General features: G+C 41.4%; 1 protein-coding gene across 3 annotated transcripts in view; it reads right to left on the reverse strand.

Moving 5' to 3' along the window:
* The window catches only part of plxna1a (plexin A1a), a 444,018-nt gene that overhangs the window by 256,835 nt on the left and 160,971 nt on the right, over window positions 1–26,212 (reverse strand). For all 3 annotated transcript variants that reach the window (XM_061736805.1, XM_061736806.1, XM_061736804.1), the window contains exon 4: window positions 2,182–2,282. In XM_061736805.1, coding sequence (XP_061592789.1) covers window positions 2,182–2,282 — 101 coding nt within the window. The remainder of the gene's footprint in view (window positions 1–2,181; window positions 2,283–26,212) is intronic.

Below are 26,212 nucleotides of genomic sequence, written 5' to 3' on the forward strand. Positions count from 1 at the left end.
AGGTAACAAAGTATTTGTACTTCGTTACTTGACACCTCTGCTGCACGGGCGGGAGAACGACAGTCACCTCACCATGAAACCTCTCCAGACCGCTCTGGTCCTGCAGACCGGCAATCTTCGTGCAGCCAGTATTACTTTCTTTATCGTTATTTTAATGAGAACATGTCTCAAAACGTGCACTTGGTCTCCTCCTCAACCGGGCAGCGTAAATTGCTGCTGCTCGCAGGGCTGATATCCCTGAATCAGTGATACTCTGTATTTATCGAACAAAGCCGGGGATGCTGAGTTTCAGGCTCAGAGCTTGTTTATTAGCGGGTGCAGAGATGCATGGAAATTAGAAGTAAATTAGAGAGGTGCAAATTAACAACCTATGCATTTAAAGAGCTTAACACAGCAATAACTGGAATATATTCTGTTAAATGGTGACATGACAACCAATTCAGCATTTTTTCCCCCTGTAGCTCTGGTGCTTTTTTTTTTTTTTTACTCTCATTATCAACATCCTGCAAATTCTGCTCGTGTGTATAAATATTTACAGGAGGTAGCATGTTGAACCGAGGTTCCCTCAATAAAAACTGAAGACCGGTGGCAGATAACACATTATTATGTCTGATAAAAAAAGAAAAGAAATGTTCAGGAGCTTCTCCGACTCACAGCAGCACTAATTTGAGCTCTAATAGCTAAATACGGCACATGCTTTTAGGAAGAAGTTTGCTAAGAGTCACGCAGAGAGCAGCCATTTTTCAAGAGAAGAGTCTAATTAAGACCCCAAAGAAGTTGAGATGATGTGAAAAATGCAAATAGGAAGTAACACAGCCATACTTATATTTAGTATGGCTTTGATTTCCTGGCAGATATGAACCCCACCCACCAGATTCTTCATCGTCTCCATCAGGCTCAGAGCAAACACTTTGTGATGACATCATCGCCCCTCACAATGTTTAAAATGTGTTCTGCTGCTGAAGATACTAATGACGCTTTTACACTAGTACCTACTCAGCTCTACTCAACTCGCCCTCATTTCTTTTCAATTCCCAGATCAGAAGTAGGAGGGTTGGAGCGAAGCTGCTGTGACGTATTTGATTGTGTGATCTAAACGAAGAACAACAACACTAAAGATGTAGAACCTGGAGGAGATGATAGATGTGCTGCTGGGTCTGTGGCTTTTGTTCAATATCAAGTTAAAAAATGAGAGTAAGAGAAGCTTCAAGTGGAAACGCTTTTAAAAAAATGTTGTTTGTCTCTGCGCTGCTGAAAAGTCAGCTGGAGCCGTGAGCAGCTCTGAAGTGACAGAGATCCTGGTAGATCTTGTCGTTCCTTATCGCCCGTCTAGATCCATTTTTAATTATCTCCTCAGCCACCAGGTTTATGAACATCTGCACCTCAAAATTGGATCATGAAGCAGACTTTTGCGCTGCCATTGCCTGTCGAATAAAATGAATAAGCCGCCGTCAGAGTCTCTTTCTCTGATTTCCACATCCTGACTCAGACGTCTGACTCCAACCCCCCGACCAATCGGTGGCCTGTAGTGTGATGATGTCAGATACAGCCGACTCAGCCGCTTAGAACCTTGTCAGAGTAGTTACAGAAAAAGTATCTACTCGGCACGTTAGACCCCTAGTGGAGAAGCGCAAAACCGAGGCGAGACGAGTCGGGCTGAGTAGGTTCTACACTGCAAAAACTCAAAATCTTAACAAGAATATTTGTCTTATTTTTAGTTAAAATGTCTCATTTTTAGTCAAAAAAATCTCATTACACTTAAAACAAGACTCATCACTGGAAAAAACAACAATTTTCACCTGTTTCAAGTAGATTTTCACTTAAAATAAGTAGAAAAATCTGCCAGTGGAACAAGATTTTTTTTGCTTGTAATGAGAAGATAAATCTTGTCCCAATGGCAGATTTTTCTACTTATTTCAAGTGAAAATTTACTTTAAACAGGTATAAATTGTCAAATAAGTAATTTTTCTGGTAATGACTCTTGTTTTAAGTGTAATATTCCTGGTAAGATTTTGAGTTTTTGCAGTGTAGTGGAAAAGTGCAATAAGATGAGCGGTTTCATTAGTCATTTTGTCCCCTTGTTCCTGCAACAGTACAAGACCACAGGCCTCTCAGGACCCTCCTCTTCCTCGGCCACACCTCTAACGCTAACAAAGTCCGGGGAAGAGCAGCAGGACTTACACGTTATGCAGCACACACCAGCCACAGTGAGGGTCTCCCGACCCCAGGCAGTCCCTGCAGGAAGCGTACTGCTCACAACTCTCCACCGGGACGCGCGTCACCTTGGGGGGGAAGAAAAACAAAAAAAAGATGGTTCACATCGATGGTTTACACTCTGTAGACATTTGTTTTAATATGGCGTAGAGGAGGCACTGGTGGCGTCCTGCATCTGGAACCTGGGAGTAAAATGGACAAACTCTCAGATAAATGCATGGGGGGGATGTGAGACCATCAACATATTTTACAGGAGGGACAAACATGGTGGGTCCAGCAAAACTGAAAGAAATCATGCATCAGACCTAGAAAGATCATAAAAAGTGCTGAGGCGGGGCCACGTGATCAAGAACATCCCAACTGCGGTTCAGTTAAATGTATTTAACACGGGCCGCTGGGTGCACTGCAAAAACTCAAAATCTTTACAAGAATATTTGTCTTATTTCTATTTAAAATGTCAAATTTTTAGTAAAAAAAAATCTCATTACACTTAAAACAAGACTCATCACTGAAAAAAAAAAAACTATTTTCAAGTAGATTTTCACTTAAAATAAGTAGAAAAATCTGCCAGTGGAACAAGATTTTTTTGCTTGTAATGAGATTATAAATTTTGTCCCACTGGCAGATTTTTCTACTTATTTCAATTGAAAATGAACTTGAAACAGGTGAAAATTGGCAAAGTTATTTTTCTGGTAATGACTCTTGTTGGTAATGACTCTTGTTTTAAGTGTAATATGATTTTTTGACTAAAAATGGGACATTTTAACTAGAAATAAGACAAATATTCCTCGTAAGATTTTGAGTTTTTGCAGTGTGGCACAGTGTTTAAAGCGAGCGGCCCATGTACTGAGGCTACAGTCCTCCTGCAGTGGTCGCATGTTTGAGTCCCAGCCTGCAGCTCTTTGCTGCATGTCCTCCCCATTCTCTCTCTCTCTACTCTCTTCCTGTATACACTTCCCGGGGTGTTTTTGAGGCCACAAGACAATCTTGTTTAGAGCCAAACCCAAACCCCAGGACCGGCCCTGGCGGTGTTCAGAGCTCAGATTAAGTACCAGCTCCCAGACCTGTTATTGGTGTCTGTTTGACCACTATTGGACCAGGAGGGACCGGGTGGAGCCTTGACGTGCCAAGATCAGTGATGGGAATTGATAAGATTTTTACGATTCCAACTCCATTTTCGATTGTGCATAACGATTTGGTTCTTTATCGATTCTCATTTGGGGAAAAGGGGTTAGGGTTGAATGCTGTGTGCACAAATGTTTTTGCATTTTGGTAGTATTTCCTCCTTTTGATGAAATATCCACTTGGCAAGTACTGCAAGTACTGTTGTCATCTTTTTTACTCAAATATAACCAGACTTTCAAGCCTTCGTATCGCTTGGACTACTACTACTGTCATTTAGCAGACGCTTTTATCCAAAGCGACTTACATCTGAGACACACACACTGTGGAGCAATTAGGGTTATGGCCTTGCCCAAGGCCACCTCTATAGCCACTAGACTACCACTCCCCTTTTTTAGACCCAAACCAAAACCGGCCCTGGCTGCTCCCAGACCCATTAGTTGTGTCTGTTTTATGGCTGGGCGATATATCGAGATTTTAATATATATCGATATATTTTCAAATGCGATATGGTACGAGACAATATCGTTTATATCGATTTAAAAATATATATATATATATATTTTTTTTTTTATTTTGATATAGCTTATTTTGTGACAAATTGACTTGATTGTTTTATTTGAGATTTGCACAAATGTTTTGTTATTTGCACAACTGTCAACCTCAGTGGAAAAGTCTGCCTGTTACTGTCTACATTGTATTAATTGCACAGTGTATTTTAATTTAATTGTTATGCAGGAAAGGGATATTTGTTTTATTTTATTCAAGAAGCATTTTTATTCTATATATGCAGGCAGTTTATTTGTATTTCATTTGTTTTATACATTTTGATATTGTGCAGACCTCTGTTAATAAAGGAACCTGTGTGACATTTGGCACGAGGCTTTGTATTAAAACTGTTTTTTTTAAGGGTTTGCCTCAGAAAATGAAGCTAACAGAGATGCTATGCTATAATGCTTTGGGGGAAACCCCAATTATGGCACAGAAAAAATATCGATATATATCGAATATCGCCATTCAGCTAGAAAATATCGAGATATGACTTTTGGTCCATATCGCCCAGCCCCAGTCTGTTTGACCACTTTTGGACCAGGAGGGACCTGGTGGATCCTCGACGTCCCAAGATCAGGGTTAGGGTTCGTAGTAGTACAGTTTAGGGATGGGAATTGATAAGATTTTAATGATTCCAACTCCATTTCAGATTCTGCTTAACAATTCGGTTCTTTACCACTTTGGTTCTTTACCACTTTATCGATTTTCATTTAGGGAAAAGGGTTGCATACTGTGTGCACAAATCTTTTTTGCATTTTGGTAGTATTTCCTCCCTTTGATGAAGTTTTCACTTGGCAAGTATTGCAAGTTACCCTGTTGTCGTCTTTTTTACTGAAATGTAACCAGACTTCCGAGCGTTCGTATCGCTTGGGGTGCCGTGTTTATTATTGACATCTACGTACGCAACGTGCGTGATGACATCATTCATGCCCACTGGGATCGAAAAGGGAAGATTTGCAAATGATTCCCAGGAAACACTGGGAACCCGTTCTCGATTCCCATCCCTAGACTCCCACCCTTGAAAAAAACCACCTCCAAAAGCCGTCTCTAGAAACCTCCGCCCACGCGCCGGAGCCTTTGTCCAGGTCTCTTTACAAACCGACTCATCGCTGCACCATTCCATTGTTGTACTCACATTATCCAAGACATCATGCATATAGAGCCCGGCCGGTCCCTGCACAATGAAGGGCCCATTAACGGGCAGGAGAGGGAACACGGGCACGTAGAATATAAAAGATACTACCCTGAAAGCCATACAGTTTAAGATTCTTCTATATAGGATGCCATTTTAAGTTACAAGTGATGAGAGCTTTCATGGAAGCCACATCTGCAGCCTGGTAATCCCTGCACACGCTCTGCACACGCCGCTGCCCTCCGTGTCACTCTAATGTACGGCTGGACACAATAGCTTATGGCAGATTCATAGCATGGTAATGGTAACCTGTTTGTGATAGCCATTATACCGCCGCCATCGCAGAGGCACCGGCCTCTTACGGGACACCGAATGGCAGCAAATTGCTGTCATTACTTGTCTTGTGGTCGGACAAATATCACGCTAGTAATAGAGGCTATCTGATAGATGGGGGAGGAGGCCGGGGAAAAAAAAAAACAAAAAAACATGCCACTCTCAAGCACAATAGCCAGGGAGAGAAGTTTATTCAATGGGCCTTTGTGATGGCGGAGCCGATGATGTATTCCAATGCAACAGTTCAATTATTGAGTTTTAGAAAACAGATAATGGGATGGGAAATGGGAGATGCTCAGCCAAAGACTCTTTGTCTTACTCAGGTGGCAAGGGATTGAAAGAGTGTGTGTATGTGTGTGTTTGTAAGAGACACAGTGTAAGTAAGTGAGAAGCACCTATTTATATTAAATATGGCATTTTCATCCCTGGCCTATTTTGCTGCCGCAGAGGGAAACACATCCATCTGTGCACACGGGGGGGAAGAGGTGGCGGGGAAAGGACACGGGAAGACAGAAAAAAATGAGATCATAGGAGGAAAATGTCCATTTAGCCATTCATTACAGCCCTCCGCTGATAATGGACGGCATTTGTCGGGTTTAAATTTAAAAAAAAGGAATCAGAGAAGAAACAAAGAACTGAAACACTTTACTTTGGCCGTGTTTTTACTGTAGAGGAAAGGAAGGAAGAGAGGAGGGTTTATTACAAATAAATAATGGCTACAAACGAGCCGCTCTCATTTGGGCCGTGATAGAGAGGCTCTTAATTTGCCTTGTGGCAGACGAGAGCAAAGAGAAGGGAGGGGGAGTGGGGGGGGGCACGGGGAATGCCGGGAAGGATAGATGAGAAAGACACACAAATGTAATTGCAACTGATGTTTCATTCCACATATGGGGCTCCTTCGGTCCCGGCGAGCAGCCGTTAGAGGCCGCGTGATAATTGTCCCATCTGTATAATACAGTAGGAAATATAAGGTGCTATCGCCGCACAACAGGCTGATGGATGTCCTGCTGGGCCGGCCAGACATCGCCGGGGAGATCGGAGAGCAGCCCTGAGGATACGCAGCTTCATGCTGGGCGACATCGCAGCATTACGGCTGGAGATCGATTCAAATGTCAAGAATCGATTCCGATTCTTAAGATTCAGAATCAATTATGAAGATTAGATTCAATTCCGATATTAATTTGGTTTAGTGTTATTAAAACTGTTTTTTGAGCTGTTGCATGAATTATATGACTGTGTAGTTATGCAACATATTGATACTAGTATTATATTGAGATTCAACAGCAAGTATTGCAGCTAATGATGCTGTAAGGACCAATCAGCTCCCAGAATGCTGATAGAACTGCTTTCAGAAACATCATGTGGGTCAAAATTATCAAACAGGGCAGCAAACAGAGGCCGTATGAAATGACATTTTTGGTCTTTTTCACTTTTTAATTTTTGAGAATTTGGTTTTTAGCATTTTATGCAAATGTAACCTCAAGACAGTATATAAAGTAATGAAATATAGACAATTTATGCAATTATAACCCAACACTTTAATGTTTTCATACCTTTAAACATATTTAAAGGCAAAAACATGGCACCAGTTATTCTCGTGTCCAACAAAACATTCCTTTTTTGGACATGAAAAAAAAAATACCAAAGGTTGTAATGTAATGATAGAAAAAAATAAATAAATACAAATTATATTTAGACATATGAATCGATTTTTAGGAATTCATATGAGAATCGATTTAGAATCGGAAAATCGACTCAATAAGTCATCAGTTGAAAAAGGTTGGAACACCATAGAAAATGTATATAACACCAGAACTCAAACCTTTATTTTATTCACGAGGGGATGTAGTTATATTTACTTATTCTGTATATTTTTTTGTTGATATATTCCTGATTGTGATTATTCTCTTAGTTGTTGCTGGTTCTGGTTGGACTGGACCTTTCAGCATGAAGGTGACACGTCTACAAACCAAGCAAACATGAGGCTGATGTTTGTTCCTACGCAGCATCCTTTCTTTCAGTATCAGTTCTTCTGGGAACTGAGGAGAACACTGAGGAGCCCTTCTCCTCAGTGTTCTCTATTATTTTAACTACTTATTTTTCAATGATTTTATTATGTACTTATTCTTTTATATTATTCTTTTTTTTATTTTGTTCTCAGGTTTATTTTAATGTTGTTTTTACTCTTTCATATGTCAACGCCAGTGCTTTTTCCTCATGGGGATCTTCCACACGGTGGTGACGCCCTCATTGGTTCCCAGTGTTAATGGGTCCCTGAGATAGCCAGGTATTTATTTAGGTATTTATTTATTTACGAGGTTCATGTTCTAATCTCTATGTAGGGTGGGGGGTATATGTGCTATGTGGGTATTAAAGTGAGGATGTGTGTGAAAATGACCAGATGTGTGTTTTTAACCATGACTGTGTGAGTTTTTCTATGTTAAATGTTGACTTTATTCAGTAAAGCACTTCGTTACTAGTGTATGAAGAGTGCTATAAATAAAGTTTGATTTGATTCTAGACACAACTGGCTCTTTGTTGCATTTCTTCCATTTTATTTGTTTCCAGTGCAAAGGTCTGGCTGCAGGCCGAGCAGAAGATGCAGAGCTCCGGCGTCGTCCTGCTGACAGATGCAGCAGCTTCCCTGAAAGAGATATTCCCTGGACGGAGCATCCGTACGTTGCTCTAAAACTATCCTTCAGGATTGACGTTTCCTTCCCAGATGTGCCAGCCATCGTTTCCATGTACAATAATTCACCTTCATACCATCCAAGATGCAGAATCTCAAACCGAGGATGGATATTCAAATCATTACAATTTTATATTGCTATTATTTCACAATTTGTGGACATACTTTTTTGCAGATTGATGATCATCTGCCCAACTGCCTCTCTCAGATATTCTTTTCGCCCCGGACGTCTCGCCAATAAGCATAATTAGTTGCCAGACATTCCTCCTGACAGTACCACTAACTTTCCCGGCCTTTTATTGCCCTTGTCCCAACTTTTGACACTTATTGCTGCTATCAAATTCGTAATGAGCCGTTATTTCTTATGGGATGGTAAAATGTCTCACTTTCAACATCCAGTGAGTTCTCCATGTTCAATTGTGAATAAAATATGGGCGTGGGAGCTTTGCAAGTCATTCCGTCCTGTTTTATTTACATTGTCAGCGCGATGTACGGGAAAAAAAAAAAATCTGCAAACGAATGCAAGGATCAGAAGCAGCTGCCGAACAAGGAAACCGTGGAGGAATCGCACAATGAGACACAAATGAGCAATACGGAGCCTTACAAAGAAAACATCACTCCATCTTTTTGGTTTTTCAAGCCCATTGTTGTCGTCTTGAGTACCAGGCTGTTCCAGTCAGGGGAGCACGGTTTTTAAGTTCATGTACAGAAGCAGACTGAACCCTCTACACGTCGTACTTTCATCAGTATCCGTCCTAATTGTTTACCAAGGCAGTTCTTTGGAGACAGTGTATAATTGTCTTTTATTATCCAGAACTAACAAAGACGACTTTAACAAGCTTATATCTTAAAACCAAGCTGAGCCTCACCTCATCTTCTCAAAAGGTGTCTTGGTTAAAGCCCTAAAGTCAAAATAATTGGATTAGAATATGTCAATATTCCCTGCTTGTTCTGAATCAAATTAAAATCGACCATTCAGGCCGAATCAGCATCTTTATTCCTCTTTTTGGTTTTGTTCTAGTTAAATATGAAGCTACAGAGTCTCAGCATGACTGAACGCTTCTAGCCTTTTGCCTAAGAGGAACTAATCAATCCATTTGGAGTCGGAAAGAAATGGAAATCTTTTTCTTCTTTGAGAATATGCATTTTGTTGTTGGAAGTGAGTAAAATCTCTACAACAAACAACAACACCAACAAAGACCCTGCTGATTTGTTTGGGGCGACTGAGTTCGTACGATATTCTGTCAGTAAGCCGCGTGGATCTGCAGAGGTCTGTGATTTTAGAGATAAGAGGAATTATTCAGGTTCACCATCTTTGTTGCTACCTGGTGAACTCTGGGAAAGAAGAAATCGAGACTCCGTCTCACTTTCTGCCTGCTAGTAACATCTCAGTACTGATGTACTTCATTTAAAGGTAGGGTAAGCGATTATGTTGCCATCTGGAAGCCATGCACTGGAAGCCTTTGTGCATGGCAATCATGTCCATCTAGCACGTAGAAGATGCCTTCATATTTGGATTTATGATAGCAGGATTTCTCCTGATTATCCTCATGATCGGAGGTGGGGGTTTCCTGATGTATCGACAAACATGTAAGTCATCGGCAGCCGTCTTGGCTCTTTCAAAGCTGCCGGACATGGCAGAAGGATCAAGCTAAGTGATGAACGCTCTGACTTTTACGTTTGGGGAGCAGGCCCGTAAGCTGGATGCGATTCTCGAACAGAACCGCAGGCTGGCGGGGTTCTTTGAGCTCATTAACAAGATTGATAACAACCTGGAGAAGTTGGAAGTTCAGCTTGGCCGGAATTGATCACAATTCGTCTGATTGGAGTCGCCGCTGATGAACCAGAGACTGAAAGGCAGACGGAAAATTACTGAGGCTGCCTGTTTTCAAAATAATTGCTGATTCTATAATCTGTCCTCGACTGAGCAGTCTTAGGCCGATCGCTCCTGGTCACAATCTTCCTGGTGGAATGTAAACAAGATGACTTTGCCCCCCCAGTAACCCTCCCCTCTCCCACAAACACCTGCGGATCCCTGTTGCAGAACTGTTCCGAGCCGCCTGATAACATCAAGGACTTTTGGCTGAGAGCAGCTCTGGGCGGAGGTTCACGGACGGACTCATCGCTTCACAGACAGACACTTACTGATAAGCACACACAATTCCCTCAATTCAACGCCTTCCTCAGGTCCTCCCTCTTATCAGCCCCCCCCCCCCCCCCCCAACAGTCTCCGGGTTTCGAGCGCCAGACGGCGATCACTTGGATGTACTGTGCCCACCCCCCCAAATAATAGTAATAAGTAATAATACCAGTGCTTGGTGTTTGTTTTATATCCTGACATGAGAATTCCACTTTGTTGCGAGTCAGAGGCTGGAGTGGAAGGTAAAGTTGTAAACATCAGTTAAATGTTGCCAGTGTAACACACACCTGACCTGGAAAGATGAAAGTAGCTCACAGAGCTACAGAGAAAGTTATGTGAGAGGCGACGAGGGACCGTGAGGAAAAGCACACACTTGGGGAACAGTACTGCACTTTTGTCGGATTCGTGTAAACGCACATCTGGAGAGTGGAGGTGGAATAAACAGGGGATGTCCAACGCATTGAAAAGAGAGTTATGACTCCTTTTTTTCTTCATCACTCAGAGCGGTTTCATGCACATCTAAATCCATTTATTGTCAACAATCTAGCAGAAGATTAAACTGGACAACATGTGAAATAATTGATGCTAACGATGCAACAGCTCTGTAAATGTCATACATACTAAGCTGATCATGTTGCAGGTAAGGTGCAGCAAAGTCTCCCTCTTCATCTTTTGTCACCGTGTTGTTGTGATGCCGTGACTGTTATTCCCGCAGCTCGTCATTTCCGAAGGGAGAGTCCTGGGCAGTTGCTAGCTCGGCTAAGCGTGGGTTGGTATACAAGCCGGAATAACTCAGATTAGGACGCATTATCTGTCACTAACGGCTCGATCTCAAGAGCTTCAGTTCGGTTCCACTACGGCCCGGCTAAGGTGTAAACACAGATTTTAAAACTTCGATATCGGCCGGATTAAGGCAACAATTCAAATTTCTGGTAGTGCATGTAAACGTACTGACTGACTGGCTGCTCCACTGCACCACAAAAACTCAAAATCTTACCAGGAATATTTGTCTCATTTCTAGTTAAAATATCTCATTACACTTAAAACAAGAGTCATTACCAGAAAAATAACTTATTTGACCATTTTCACCTGTTTCAAGTAAATTGTCACTTGAAATAAAAATCTGCCAGTGGGACAAGATTTATCTTCTGATTACAAGCAAAAAAAATCTTGTTCCACTGGCAGATCTTTCAGGTGAAAATTGTTGTTTTTTCCAGTGATGAGTCTTGTTTTAAGTGTAATGAGATTTTTTTTGACTAAAAATGAGATATTTTAACTAGAAATAAGCCAAATATTCTTGTTAAAATTTTGACAGAAATGTTGCCAAGCAAAATCTCTTTTTTTAAGTGTAGTTTTATTGTGTTTCAGTGCGAGTGGAACTCATGAGAACATACAAGGGAGAGTGTCGGATGTAAAAGGGGCTGGAGCCGCTCCCTCTTTACCTGAAACCAGCCGCTGTGAACACTAGACCAGAACGAGCTGTGCTACTCTATCCCTGCAGTGTCTTAAATTACTGCTGGACATTTTATTAAAGCCTCGTCACCGTGTGACAAGGGTTTAGTTTCTCTGGATGAGATATTCCACCTCTTTCTACCTGTTAGCGGCTGTCAGCATTAAGCCAAACTGTCTGTTTCCTGCAAACAACACATGAAACGCAGGAGTGGCATTAATCCTGTAATCCATCTCCCGAACCGAAGTTTTCCACTCCGCCTTTGATGCCAAGTTGTCTCGCTCACAGCACTCGTGTTACAACTTAGAAACACCGAAAATCAAAACGCACCCGAAAGCCGTCTCGTCTTTCCGTTGCTACCGCCCGTTCGCAGACAGTCGCTCCGCTTCGGCCGTTCATAAATCAACTTTAACCCGTTTCACTCGGAGTCAAAGTCACGCCTGCTCGCAGCCACATTAAGACATCTCTCATCTCCCCTGCTGTCCGTCTCTTTGACCGTCTCACAAATCACACTCTGATCAGACGATCACTCATCTCTCCGCCGTGGGAGGACTGGTAATGTGTCAGCAGGAACGGGACAGAGGCTCTTAGCACATCCACAGTCCCCAAAATGGTGAAATTTAGAGCTGGGTATCGATTCAAATGTCAAGAATCGATTCGATTCCGATTCTTAAGATTCAGAATCGATTATCACCATTTGATTCGATCCGATTCGATATTGATTTGGGTTAGTGTTGCCTGGATTATATGCCTGTAAAATAACTATTGAAATAATAATTTCACAATAATTATTGTGAAATAACTAAGAAATAAATAACTCAAATAGGCATTTCAATATCCATTTAAAGTGCAAAAAAAGAAAGGAATTGCAACAGCTCAAGCAGTAAACAAATTATTTTAGCTTGTCTGATTTATTCTGTCACCAGACACACAGCTGGACATGAAGCACCCGGCATTTTTCAGGTATTTCATCACAAACCGTGTCCGATAACAGAGAAACCAAACAAGCTATAGTAAATATACGAACTAATATAACATTTAAAAATTTAAGCTGAAATGTCCAGCATTTTCTCTAAAGAAAAGTTAATTTAGTTCAGGAGTTTTCAAAACTACTGGGACTAAAGTTCACCAGGCAAAAGTGTAATGATGAAATACAAAAAAAAAAAAAATTGTATCAAAAAAAAAAAAAAAAAAAAAAATCGATCTTTAGACATACAAATCGATTTTTAGAAATTAATATGAGAATCGATTTAGAATCAGAAAATCGATTTTTTCAACACAGGCCTAGTGAAATTGTTGAAAATCTGGCAAGTTTTGACATAAAAGTAATCTAACAGAAAGCTTTTATTAACCGTTTTCACTTGGACAAAGATTTGGATGGATGTTCTGCTCTAACCGGCTGCAGCGCGTCCAGACATTTCTGGTGGAGGACTCTCACAAAGTGTTTCCAGTAAAACTGCCTCTATTGTTCTTAATAAATAAGATATTTCAGCCTGAACCTACAAGGGGTAACCATAGCAACAGGGGAGCTAGTCAAAGCCTCAGTTTACATATATTGCAACATTTGAACAAGCCAACATCCCGTGCAGACACACTGATACGAGAGTCCTTGGAGGTTTGATTGTGAACACGGAGGCTCCTCCGACTGCACAGATGCTTCATATCACACGAGCAATAACCTCATATCTCCGTCGTGATTGCACCTGCTCTTCTGGCTACAGCCCGCTGACCAGGACAATTAATACCAATATACACCCAGCAATCACTGAAATCATCAATGAATAAATAGAAGTGTGATACGCAGTGAACCATAAAACATATTTCTAGCTAGTCTTGATGTTAAACATCCCGTCCAATCATGAACGTAGTTTGCCAACAACATGGAAAAGAGTAAAGCTCTCGGATGAACTGTTGCTTTTTGTGCATGGCTTTTTATTCTGTGTTTAGTGCTTTTGTCTTGTTTGTTTTTGGCCTGTTAGTGTGTTATTGTGTCTCGTGTTATTAATGCTGATGTTACTGTTGCTGCTTCATGTTGTTTCTGTTTTCATTTGTAGCAATTGTCTGTTGTTGAGCTTATGTTAACCTGTGTGTATTTTAGCTTAGTTTCTTACCTTTTAATCTTTATTCTGATATAGCCTTTTTATTCTGAAATGTTTTATTGATTGTATCTTAATAATTTTTCTTTTAGGTTGACTATTTTACACCAGTCCAGGGACAGCAGATGCAAAATAGCCTTTTTGGCTAATCCTGGCATATTTTACATTTGTTTAAAATTGTTATTAATGTGCATTATCCCTGTTATCTAAACCTTTAAATAACTAAATAAATAATCTGAATGATTTACGGGGGCAAAGCAGTCTGGAAGTGTCCCTGTTTTTATGCATCAACGGTTGTTTTCACCTACTAGTCCAGTAGACTCGTTACGACCGGAGACTGGGTTTGACTGGGACTGCAGTAGTCGGCGGGACGAGTTTACTTCCACAAAGGCCTTTGTGAAATGAACCGAACTCTTCTCCCGCCTCTGTTTTCAGCGGTACTGGCAAGTATTTCCATTGCTGGCATTGGTATCAGAACCACTAACATTCCCTCCCACGGGCAGCTCAAGATGCTACGCCTCAAGTACGATTACGCGAACAGAGATTAAAGAAAGATTTAGAAAAATCAAAAGAAAGAATAAAAAAAGCAAAGGATTTGACCTTTAATTTCATTTTAACTCCCTATAAACACTGACACCTCTCCTGCTATATACCGTATTTTCCGCACTATAAGGCGCACCTAAAAGCTGACCATGTGCCTTATAATCTGGTGCGCCTTATATATGGATCAATATTGAGCCGCACCAGGTCTCGCAACCATAAATTAACTACACTGGAGTTAATACACACTGGTGTTAAAATACGGTTAATAAACGTATTTTAAGTTAATAAACGGTCAAATGTCTTGCGACATTTGACCGGTAGGCCACTCTCATCAGAGGTAAATGCAAATGAATCTGCCCAGGCATTATTGAATGTTCGATTTGCTTCAGATATTTTTCTTTTCTTACATTTTTCCATACTTGGCCTTGCTGGGTTTGAATGTCGCGACGAATCGATGGCGTTTTGGCGGGTATACCGGCTTTTGCGAGTATGACGTTTATTTTGAGCGACGAAAAACAATAAAATATATTTATTCTAATATGTCAAGATTACAATAATCTTCCAATTTAGAACTAAAATATTAAAGAACTAACACAAATAAAATACACTTCAATTAAATACTTAGTTTTTTTTTTTTTTGTAATTTATTTTCCCAAGCCACTCGGAGCCGCAGTATAAGGATGAAAGTAGCATGCGGCTCCGGAGCCGCGGGTTGAGACTCTTGGTCTAATGGATGCAGAACGTAACCCCAGCCTCTACTGTAGCGCCTTATAATGCGGTGTGCCTTGTATATGGAAAAAGTTTTAAAATACGTCATTCATTGAAGGTGCGCCTTATAGTGCGGAAAATACGGTACCTTCCCTCTGCAATATTATTGGGAACAATGTTATTAATGTTCATTGCTATGCAGATGACACCCAGCTCTACCGGTCCACCAACCCCCCACACCTACTCACCTCTCTCTCTGATTGCTGACAGGAAATCAGATCCTGGTTTTCTCACAACTCTCTCAAACGTGACGGACTGAAGTCCTTCTCGTTGACACTAAATCCACTCTGCAAGATAGATAACCCTTTTATATTTCTGTTGACAACTGTTCGGTGTCTCCTCTGCCCGGATTAAGAGTCTGCGTTTCATCCCAGACGACACTCCATCATGCCAGTCCCACATTAACAACGTCACTCTCTCAGCTTATTTCCACCTCGGTAATATCTCACGTCTCCACACCCGACACAACTGTTACTCTGGTCCACGCCTGGTTACATGTTGGCAAGTGGCTAAGGTGGCTTTAAGCTTTGTTTCCCCAACTTTTATGACAGAATCCCTCCAACTCCGGCATATTTCCAAAATTCAGTCCCTTTGTTCAAGTTGTCCATTAATTCTCAATATTGGACACCAGGACGGGCACTGTCCTTCCCCTGACAGACAGTTTCATTTCTGAAAAGCCTACATATCCATCCATCCGGAATATTACATTGCTTGGAAGGTCCACATTTGAGCCAATTAGATTCACACACACCATCTCTGCGCTTGTTAACACAGTATCTTAATGAGTAAAACTATATAAAGAGAGATTTTTAAAAAGAAAAATCAAGAAAGGGTTAGAAAGTTGGCCATTGTTAATCCCCCCCCACAGGAAATCTCTTTGTCTTTGTTGTTTAGACTAATTGATTTTGCAAAAAATAATCCAAAAAACGTGCGCGTACGGACGCCGCTGATAAATTCACCGGGGTTTATTAGTCAATAAAAGTCTTGTGCCGAATCTAAGAGCCTGGCAGCTACAGCCGACTCCAACATTTATTCTCAATGCTCATAGTCGTAGCCTGCTTTACATGACAGTGTCTTTAAGCAATAAACCTCCCTGCTACTAATTTCAATTTGCCCACGCATAACAAATGCTAATACAAGCTGCTCTGAAGCCGGGCTCTCCGGCTGGCTGATAACGCCGACGGCACTTCCACTGGCTTTCTGCTTCCCCTCCTCATTATTCTCCCAGTCACTGCATGTCTTCACTAACGTTTTAACAGCCGAAGAGTTGGACAAAAACCAAAGACACTGCTTTAAAAAGGAGCGCATGGCGCTCTTATTTTCCCTGACCTCCAGGAGCAGTAAATTGCTGAGTGAATTGAAAGTGAACCCTCTCTGATCCGATGCCAGGGGTAGGGTTCCTCCGCTGGTACAGTGCAGTACATTTCTGCACGGCGGCGGCTGAATCGATACGTGGAGGTACATCATCGGACCATTATTCGCCGCGTCTGAGCAAACCAGACGGGGCCGTTTGCTGCCGGCGGGCGGGTCACCTTTACGAAGCTGTTTTACACGCCGGCGGGCTTGACCTCCCCTCATGGGTTCAAGGGGGTAAAAGCGGTCACGACGCCACAACAAGGAAAGATCAGAGAGCAGGGTAACATATATTGATATATGGAGAACGCTGCAAAGTCCTGTAGCATTTAATCTGTGGTAATGTAAAGAATAACACATTATCATTGGAAAAAAACCACCTTGTGGTACAAAGGTACGGAGCAAATCGATAAGATTGTGAGCTGTAATCCACTTAATCACTTACTTTAAAGCAATTAGGTGATGTCATCCACAGAGACATGCGGGATAAGAGAAATATTTCTGCCCCGGTGACGTCAGCAGCAAGAGGCTGACGACAGGATGAAAAATCTCTCCGAACCTGCCGTTTTTATTGGACTGGGACAATTGGAACATGAAACTGGGAAACAGCGGCTATGATAAAATTGATTTAGTGCCATTGTTCATTTTTATGAGTACAAAAATGAGATATCAGTGAAGAGACAAACAGATCAAAAGCTGCAGGCAGACGAAGATACATGGAGGGGGAAATACATAGTGTGTTGTGACAGGCCTGTGTGTACAGCCAAGACATGAGGAGAGGTGTGTATAAATCTAGCCCACGCTAATCGAAAACTCCCGCCGTGAATCAGTTTTATGTTTTCTCACCGTGTGTGTTCTTATATGTGAGCTGGTACCGCCGTACTGATATGTGCTCTATGTGCTGCAGTCCAATTCAACACATTTAATTAAGTGCAAGTGAATATGGGAGCAGGTAAATTGCTCTGTCAAGCTGGGAAATGGACTTCTTGATGTCTGAGCTCTCATCTCTTGGCATTTCTATTATTCAAGAACGAGAGGGACTGGAGAGGAGGAGAGGAGGAGAAGAGGAGAGGAAGACAAACAGGACGAGGGTTGAATTCACTCCTAAACGTGATCAGAAAAACATCCGTGCGACAGGCCTCCGCGCGGAGGACGGGGGGCGGTTTAAAACCCAAGGGGACGTGTTGAGGTCACTTTACGGTTTCAGCCATTTAGAAAGCCTCAATTTCCCATCATACCATCCCTCGTGACCTTTTTTTAATTACTCATTAACGCAGTCATCTCCGGCTGGTGTGAGCAGTTAGTCGGCTGCATACGACGGACAACTTTGAGGGAATCTGACGAAATGGAGATTCTCCTTATCGACACAAAATCAAAGTGCTCCAAATATGACATCTTCTCTCTTGTTAGCGATAATTGCTGTTTTACACCATCCCCCCACCCCCTAATATCCCAAAGGGATGCTTTGATCCAATATTAACATCCAAAATCGGGCCTAAAATTGTCTGAATAGCCGGTATTTCAGTACATTTACATCTATCTGATAATGTCTTACATGTTGTCTTATAAAGTTAGGAGGATGTGTTTTTTCTTTTAGGCACATAGATGAGGTATTGTGGAAAAATTTCACAGACGGACTGCTAGCTCGAAATCATGCAGCAATACCTACTATTGTCTAATACGACTAGAGATGGGAATTGATACGATTTCTACGATTCCAATTCCATTTTCGATTCTGCTTACCGATTAGGTTCTTTAACCCTTGTGCTGTCTTTGGGTCAAGGGAGGGTGAAGGAAGGAAGGAAGTAAGTAGGAAAGGGAGTAAGGAAGGGAGAAAAGATGGAAGGGAGGAAAGAAGGGAGAAAAGATAGAAGGAAGGGAGAAAGGAAGGAAAGAAGGGAGAAAAGGAAAGAAGGGAGCGAGGAAGGAATGGAGAAAAGGAAAGAAAAAAGGGAGGGAAGAAGGAAGGAATGGAGAATATAAGGAAATAAGGAAGGAAAAGCAAAGAAGGTAATAAAGGAACGAATGACGAAAGGGAGGTAGGAAGAAAAAGGAGTAAAGGAGGGTAAAAAAGGAGGAAAAGAGGAAAGGAAGAAGGAAGGAGAGAGCAGGAGGAAAGAAGGATAGAAGAATTGGGTCATTTTGACCCAAAGACAGCACAAGGGTTAACAATTCCCTTATCGCTTCCCATTTGGAAAAAAAGGACAACAATGAGGCAAATGGTGTTTTCAATACTTCATTAGTTACCTGCAGTATTATTAGCCAAGGACATGCTAACGTTGCTGATGCTGCTGGAAAACGCAACATTCCTTGATCATTATTGCTGCTGTGTGCGCAAATATTTTTGCATGTTGGTAGCATTTCCTCCCTTGGATGAAATATCCACTTAGCAAGTATTGCAAGTTAGCCTGTTGTCTTTATTACTGCAATGTAACCATACTTTGGAGTGTTTGTATCGTTTGGGCACCATATTTACTATCGACTGCTAGCTTACGCACGTTATGCAAAATGCGTGATGACGTCATTCATGCCAACTGAAATCGAAAAGGGAATCGTTTGAAAATATGCAAATGATTCCAAGGAATTGAAACACTGGGAACCGTCCCTAAATACGACTTATGTCGTAACTAATCACATGGAGGAATCATATCAATCAAAGTTGGCAGCGGCTACCAGCTCCTCCTGCGGATCCCTGCAGAAATACCTGCAGAGCTTTTTTATATGTTGCCTTCACAGCGAAATCAAAAATTAAACCTGTTTAGCCGACGCTGGGTTACAAGTGGCAGCTTGCTTCATCAAGCACGGTACCTTGACGATTGTGGATGAGGAAGTGATGACGGCTAGCCATTGGATGAGCCGACTGTCAATCAGTCATATTGGGAATAAATGTATTCCATAAAATTGATGTGGTACAAAAAACATTCAGCCCCCTCCGCTTTATCACAGACGTGAAATCAAACCATTGAGACCAAATATAATAATGTTTGTTTCTGCTCTGAAGTTTTTACCCTTGTACTGTCTTTGGGTCAAAATGACCTAATTCTCCTGTTTCTTCTTTCCTCCTGCTCTCTCTCTTCCTTCCTTCCTTCCTTCCTTCCTTCCTTCCTTCCTTCCTTCCTTCCTTCCTTCCTTCCTTCCTTCCTTCCTTCCTTCCTTCCTTCCTTCCTTCCTTCCTTCCTTCCTTCCTTCCTTCCTTCCTTCCTTCCTTCCTTCCTTCCTTCCTTCCTTCCTTCCTTCCTTCCTTCCTTCCTTCCTTCCTTCCTTCCTTCCTTCCTTCCTTCCTTCCTTCCTTCCTTCCTTCCTTCCTTCCTTCCTTCCTTCCTTCCCTCCCTCCCTTTTTTATATGTTGCCTTCACAGCGAAATCAAAAATTAAACCTGTTTAGCCGACGCTGGGTTACAAGTGGCAGCTTGCTTCATCAAGCACGGTACCTTGACGATTGTGGATGAGGAAGTGATGACGGCTAGCCATTGGATGAGCCGACTGTCAATCAGTCATATTGGGAATAAATGTATTCCATAAAATTGATGTGGTACAAAAAACATTCAGCCCCCTCCGCTTTATCACAGACGTGAAATCAAACCATTGAGACCAAATATAATAATGTTTGTTTCTGCTCTGAAGTTTTTACCCTTGTACTGTCTTTGGGTCAAAATGACCTAATTCTCCTGTTTCTTCTTTCCTCCTGCTCTCTCCTTCCTTCCTTCCTTCCTTCCTTCCTTCCTTCCTTCCTTCCTTCCTTCCTTCCTTCCTTCCTTCCTTCCTTCCTTCCTTCCTTCCTTCCTTCCTTCCTTCCTTCCTTCCTTCCTTCCTTCCTTCCTTCCTTCCTTCCTTCCTTCCTTCCTTCCTTCCTTCCTTCCTTCCTTCCTTCCTTCCACCCCTTGTACATTCTTTCCTTGTTTTCTCGTTTCCTTCCTTCCTTCTTTTTTCCCTTCCTTCCTTCCTTCTTTTTTCCCTTCCTTCCTTCCTTCTTTTTTCCCTTCCTTCCTTCCTTCTTTTTTCCCTTCTTTCCTTCCTTCCTTTCTCCCTCCCTTTTTTTCTCCCTGCCTTCTTTCCTCCCTTATTTCCTCCCTCCCTCCCTCCCTCCCTTCCTTCCTTCCTTCCTTCCTTCCTTCCTTCCTTCCTTCCTTCCTTCCTTCCTTCCTTCCTTCCTTCCTTCCTTCCTTCCTTCCTTCCTTCCTTCCTTCCTTCCTTCCTTCCTTCCTTCCTTCCTTCCTTCCACCCCTTGTACATTCTTTCCTTGTTTTCTCGTTTCCTTCCTTCCTTCTTTTTCCCTTCTTTCCTTCCTTCCTTTCTCCCTTCCTTCATTCCTCCCTCCCTCCCTCCCTCCCTCCCTCCCTCCCTCCCTCCCTCCCTCCCTCCCTTCCTTCCTTCCTTCCTTCCTTCCTTCCTTCCTTCCTTCCTTCCTTCCTTCCTTCCTTCCTTCCTTCCTTCCTTCCTTCCTTCCTTCCTTCCTTCCTTCCTTCCTTCCTTCCTTCCTTCCTTCCTTCCTTCCTTCCTTCCTTCCTTCCTTCCTTCCTTCCTTCCTTCCTTCCTTCCTTCATGAAAGTTCAAAGTGCTGAAGCCTTTTTTGATTTTTCTAACCAGAGGTTAAGAGTAAGTTGAGTTTCTGAACGTGCAAAAGCAACAGTTTCTGCAGGTCGCCCTCTACAGCCCTCTACAGAGGAACTCCTTAACGTACGTGCTTATACTTTAAGAGGCCACATTTCTGAAATGTAAGAGCGTCACCTTTGAATATGTTGAGGAAGACGCACTGCAGCTTCTAGGAGGCCTCCCCCCAGAAGACCTGCCTCCTGTCACCCAGCTAACACGAGCAGACATGTAGGGGAACATAACAGCTCTCATCAAAAATAAAACGCCGGCTTTAATAATTGAAAAGGACTTTCTGGTGGCGATAGTCATCTCCAGTGCAGATGACAGGAAATAGAAAAGAAAATCAGCAAATGCTGCTGGCACGGAGTTCCTTCATCCTGCTGAGCAGCTGCAGGGCACTGGCGGCTAAGAGAGACAAATACTAATTGATATTGTTTCAGTCTTACCGAGGCCTTTGCCAGATAACTGATGTATATATCACTGTGGCGCTACTTCCAGAGACATTGGCAAAGAGGTTTTTGAATGCAAGATCTCAGGCTTGGTTTCCCACATTTGTCTTTCTGTATGCTGCAGTTGATCCTTCACTCTAAATGCTTTAAGAATAAAACCATATTGTGCATCAAATTTGTGTGTATCAGCCGATAACACAAAAATACAATTTCTTGAACTGTTTCCACCTCCTTTTGTAGCAAAAACGTATAGATTTTCACATTTACTTTATCCAGAATTGCATCAACACGGTCGTATTTGGAGGATGTCTGGTGAGGACAGATCTCTTGAGGTCGTTCTACAGCAGCTCTACGGGGTTGACGTCAGGGCTGCAGACGGTTTTGTTTTTAATGAAGCCATTTGTGGTGGATTTACGTTGATGCTTAGGTTTAATGTTCTGCTGCATCACCTGACATCTACCAAGCTGGAGCTGGCAGACTTGGAGGTTAAAAGTGAAGTCATGTCTCACAATGATGACTATTTATTTGGCTGCTGAGAATCTACAGAGTTAGCGTGCTAAAAGGAACTGGCATCGGGCCGTCCAGTCTTGTAATACCAGTTTCTGCCATCTGTGGGAGTAGTGAGCAACATAGCAGGCTGAGTACTGGTCAGTCATGGAGGTACCGCTCCTAAGTGACCAAGAGAAGATGGCAAAGAACAAGTTTGGAGGCAAACAAGGGCAGACTGACAACAGCTAAAACCGGAGTAGATATCTGCAGTACTGGAGTTGAGGGGGGATGAGGGGGGACGGCATCCCCCCTCATCCCCCCTCAACTCCAGTACTGCAGATATCTGTCAGTGGAACAAACTTGTTCCACTGGCAGATTTTTTTTTACTTATTTCAAGTGAAAATCTACTTGAAACAGATGAAAATTGTTGTTTTTTCCAGTGATGAGTCTTGTTTTAAGTGTAATGAGTTTTTTTTTTTACTAAAATGAGACATTTTAACTAGAAAAGACAAATATTCTTGTTCAGATTTTGAGTTTTTGCAGTGATCCATTTTACGTATCCTGTGAAGGACAGAGTCATATTGATAAGTTCAGAAAACTGTTTTTTATTGTTGTGTTTTGATGTATTTGATGTAAGCCCAGTGGATATTTAAAGCTTACAGAAGGCTGCATTTAACTGCTGCTATGTCATTCCTGCAGTATTTCTGCAGGTGTTTTGGTCACTGCTATTATTTGTAATATATTATATTATTTGTAATCAGCACAAATTATCTGTCCCCATATGATAAAATCCACCATCCCCCCTGATTTTTTTTTTTTTTACAACTCGAGTACTGGATATCAGTAATGCTTTCCCAAAGAAATGAATAGACAGCTGCACGTTTTGAGATGACTGTCGCTTTCCAGACTCATGCACGTCTAATATTCTTGATCAGATAGCTTCAGTCTTTGCCAGGAATTAATCGAATCAGCAGGTTCTTCTCCTGTTAAGATTGATAAGTAACTTGACAACTACTTCTCAGACTCCAGGTGAGCAGACGGTTCGACTATAATTACCTTTGGTTACAGTAAGTCAGTCTAGGGGCTCACTTACTTTTTCCTGCAGCACTTTGAATGTTTAATGGATTTGTTAATTAAATATGTGACATAATTTTGCATTGTCAGCTTAAGCACATTTTTTTGTCTCTTATTGTGATGAAGATCATTTCGTGACAAGTCAATGCAGAAAACCGGAAAAAATTCCTCATTCACATTCCTTTTCTTTCCATTTCAAGTACGTCTTTGCAATTAAGACTTATGTAATCTTCCCAGACTGCCGTTCGTGATTGTAGGGCCTCATTTCTTCCCCTGTCACATCGTCGGTGATGCCATCCATTTGTATCAATTACACTCCACTTCCTCTTTCTGCTCGTGCAGACACATGGAAGTCAATTAAGCCTAATTGCTGGTATATTACAGAGCACTGTCTTCATACTGGGGAAGTCTCGTTGAAGGTTATCACATCGAGGTCGTTAACCATTATGAGATAAGAGTCGTGGATGGAAAGCGATGAGAAGACTGAAAGTGGCGACGGACGAATAAAACTGAAATTGAGCATTTTTGGACAACAAATAGATGCCAGAGCTGTAGGATTTATTACCCATCATGCCACTCTACTGGTTAGATCAGCATGGAATACAAGACTCCAATAAGAAGCTGAAGTTACAGCCTAACATATTAAAAAAAAAAAGAGTGGAAATGTCAAAACATTGGCTACTTTAATTTTAATACAGAGGTCGGCATTAGGGATGGGCGGTATGGACTAAAAAAAATGTATCACAATAATTTCTGGCATTTATCCCGATAACGATAAAAAAAATACCAATTCAACTCCACCTTTTCAACTATAAATGATCCGCCATGTTTGTTACACAAAAACGTCATCGATGGGAATTTATTTTTCTTTCTTTCTTTCTTTCTTTCTTTCTTTCTCATTTCCTTCCTTCCTTCCTTCCTTCCTTCCTTTTTCCCTTCCTTCCTTTTTCCCTTCCTTCCTTCCTTCCTTTTTCCCTTCCTTTTTTCCTTCCTTCCTTCCTTCCTTCCTTCCTTCCTTCCTTCCTTCCTTCCTTCCTTCCTTCCTTCCTTCCTTCCTTCCTTCCTTCCTTCCTTCCTTCCTTCCTTCCTTCCTTCCTTCCTTCCTTCCTTCCCTTCCTTCCCTTCCTTTCCTTCCTTCCTTTTTCCCTTCCTTCCTTCCTTCCGTCCTTCCTTCCGTCCTTCCGTCCTTCCGTCCTTCCGTCCTTCCGTCCTTCCTTCCTTCCTTCCTTCCTTCCTTCCTTCCTTCCTTCCTTCCTTCTTTTTTCCCTTCCTTCCTTCCCTTTTCCCTTCCTTCCTTCCTTTTTCCCTTCCTTCCTTTTTCCTTTCCTTCCTTCTTCCCTTCCTCTTTCCTTCCTTCCCTTTTCCTTTCCTTCCTTCTTTCCTCCTCCTCTATCCGCATTTGTTAAATTGTTATTGTTATGAATCTTTATTTCGGCTTGTACAAACTTTTTTACAAAACAAAATGAAAAGGTAAAAAAAAACATTTCCTTTGCCGAAAAGGTGTAGCTGAAGCCGTAGCTTATAGTGCCTAACCTTTTTTTCTTATGATCTGATTAATAATGAGACATTAGCATTACTCCGTGGAAACAAACAATACATAAAAAAGACAAATTTAAGTAAGACAAAATATCAAATTGAACTTTCACATTCTACAATGTTTTTGATAGTATACTTTATATTTATAGTGTTTTATATTTATTTAAAGTATTTTCTTTAAACATTTCCTTAAACTTGAAGATAGAACTACACATTTTTAGGTTGTTATTACAACTATTCCAAATTTCTCATAACTAACTAATATTAGTTCTTACTGTCGTCATCTCAAACATGAGTTTCCCCCTCAGGTCATAGCGGGTTTCTTTTATCTGGAACAAATCCTGAATGTAGTTTGGTAGCAGTTTCTGCTGGGCTTTAAAAGGCAAATAAAACAGTTTTTTGCTCTACTATATCATGGAATTTTAAAGTATTATGTCTTGTAATACCACCTTGTCCCCGCTAGAGGTGCACTTCAACATGTCTTACATAGACTGTTAAAAAAATGTACAAAGCTTTCAATCACATGACCCATTGGTTTCTGGAGACGGGTTTTAAAATGCGTTTTCATTAAGCAATGTTGCTTTGGAATAGAAACACAGCCACTGTATGTCAATCGAAATTATCTTTGCTCCCAGCTCCTTCAGCTAAAGCCCGCTCAAATATCTGTCATCAGACATTTACAGTTGGATCTACCGTTTAACATGTCGACGCCACGGCAAAATAGAAAATGACCCTTGCCTTTGTCCAATAAGGAAAGAAAAAGGGTTGACCTCTGCTTACTACAAGCTAGACTTACTATCAATAGCCTCGTGTTGAAAAAAGGTTAAGGGTCCAACCTTAGGCCTCTGGCTGAGACATCTAACGTCAGGCCTGGCTCTAGAAAAACTCACGTACTGTGTCTAGAAAAAGCCCTTTGAGTTTGGTGACATATGGGGAAAGTTCTTAGCTTTTCTTAAAAATGGTGATATTGATGACGCCTTGTGAACATGAATATACGGTGAGGTGACCTGAAGAGGCATCGTGGAGATCATTTATACTTTATATAAATACTTACATTTTAACGATGGCTCTTATTTTTATTTTATTTATTTATTTTTTCTATTAAGTTTGTTTTTGTTATTATGATTTATTTTACGAGCTTGTTTTAATTTTGTTAATGTGTTTCTTTTCAATGTCCTTGCCCTTGTCTTGTTTTTGTTTGTGTGTTTTTGCGTTGTGCTGCCAAATGGGGTTTTTGTTTTATTGTGTATTATGTGGAAAATCGAATAGACATTTAAAAAATAAATAAATAAAAAATGACCCTTGTGTTTATCCGAAGTGGGTTCACGAGAACGGCCGGTTGCTTCGCTACGCGCGCTAGAATGATGATTACGGATGAGGAAGTGATAACGGAAAGCCATTGGCTGAGCCGGCTGTCAATCAATCCCATTAGACATAAATGTTATGCTTTATATAAACTCCCCTGGCGAGGTACAAACCCCCCTCAGAGTTGTCATGGGTGTGAAATCAAACGATTGAATCTTTTTTTTTTTCATAACTGTTATTGTCACACAAGTGTTCCTGATATTTTGCCCAAATAGTAAAACTATCTCTACTTTTACCTCTAGTATATAGTCCATGGGCCAGAGCCCAAAATTTCACTTGTCAGTACCACTAAAGGTGACCAAACTTATGATTTTT

The sequence above is a fragment of the Cololabis saira genome, chromosome 12 (genome assembly GCF_033807715.1).
Source record: "Cololabis saira isolate AMF1-May2022 chromosome 12, fColSai1.1, whole genome shotgun sequence".
Lineage (NCBI taxonomy): Eukaryota > Metazoa > Chordata > Actinopteri > Beloniformes > Belonidae > Cololabis > Cololabis saira.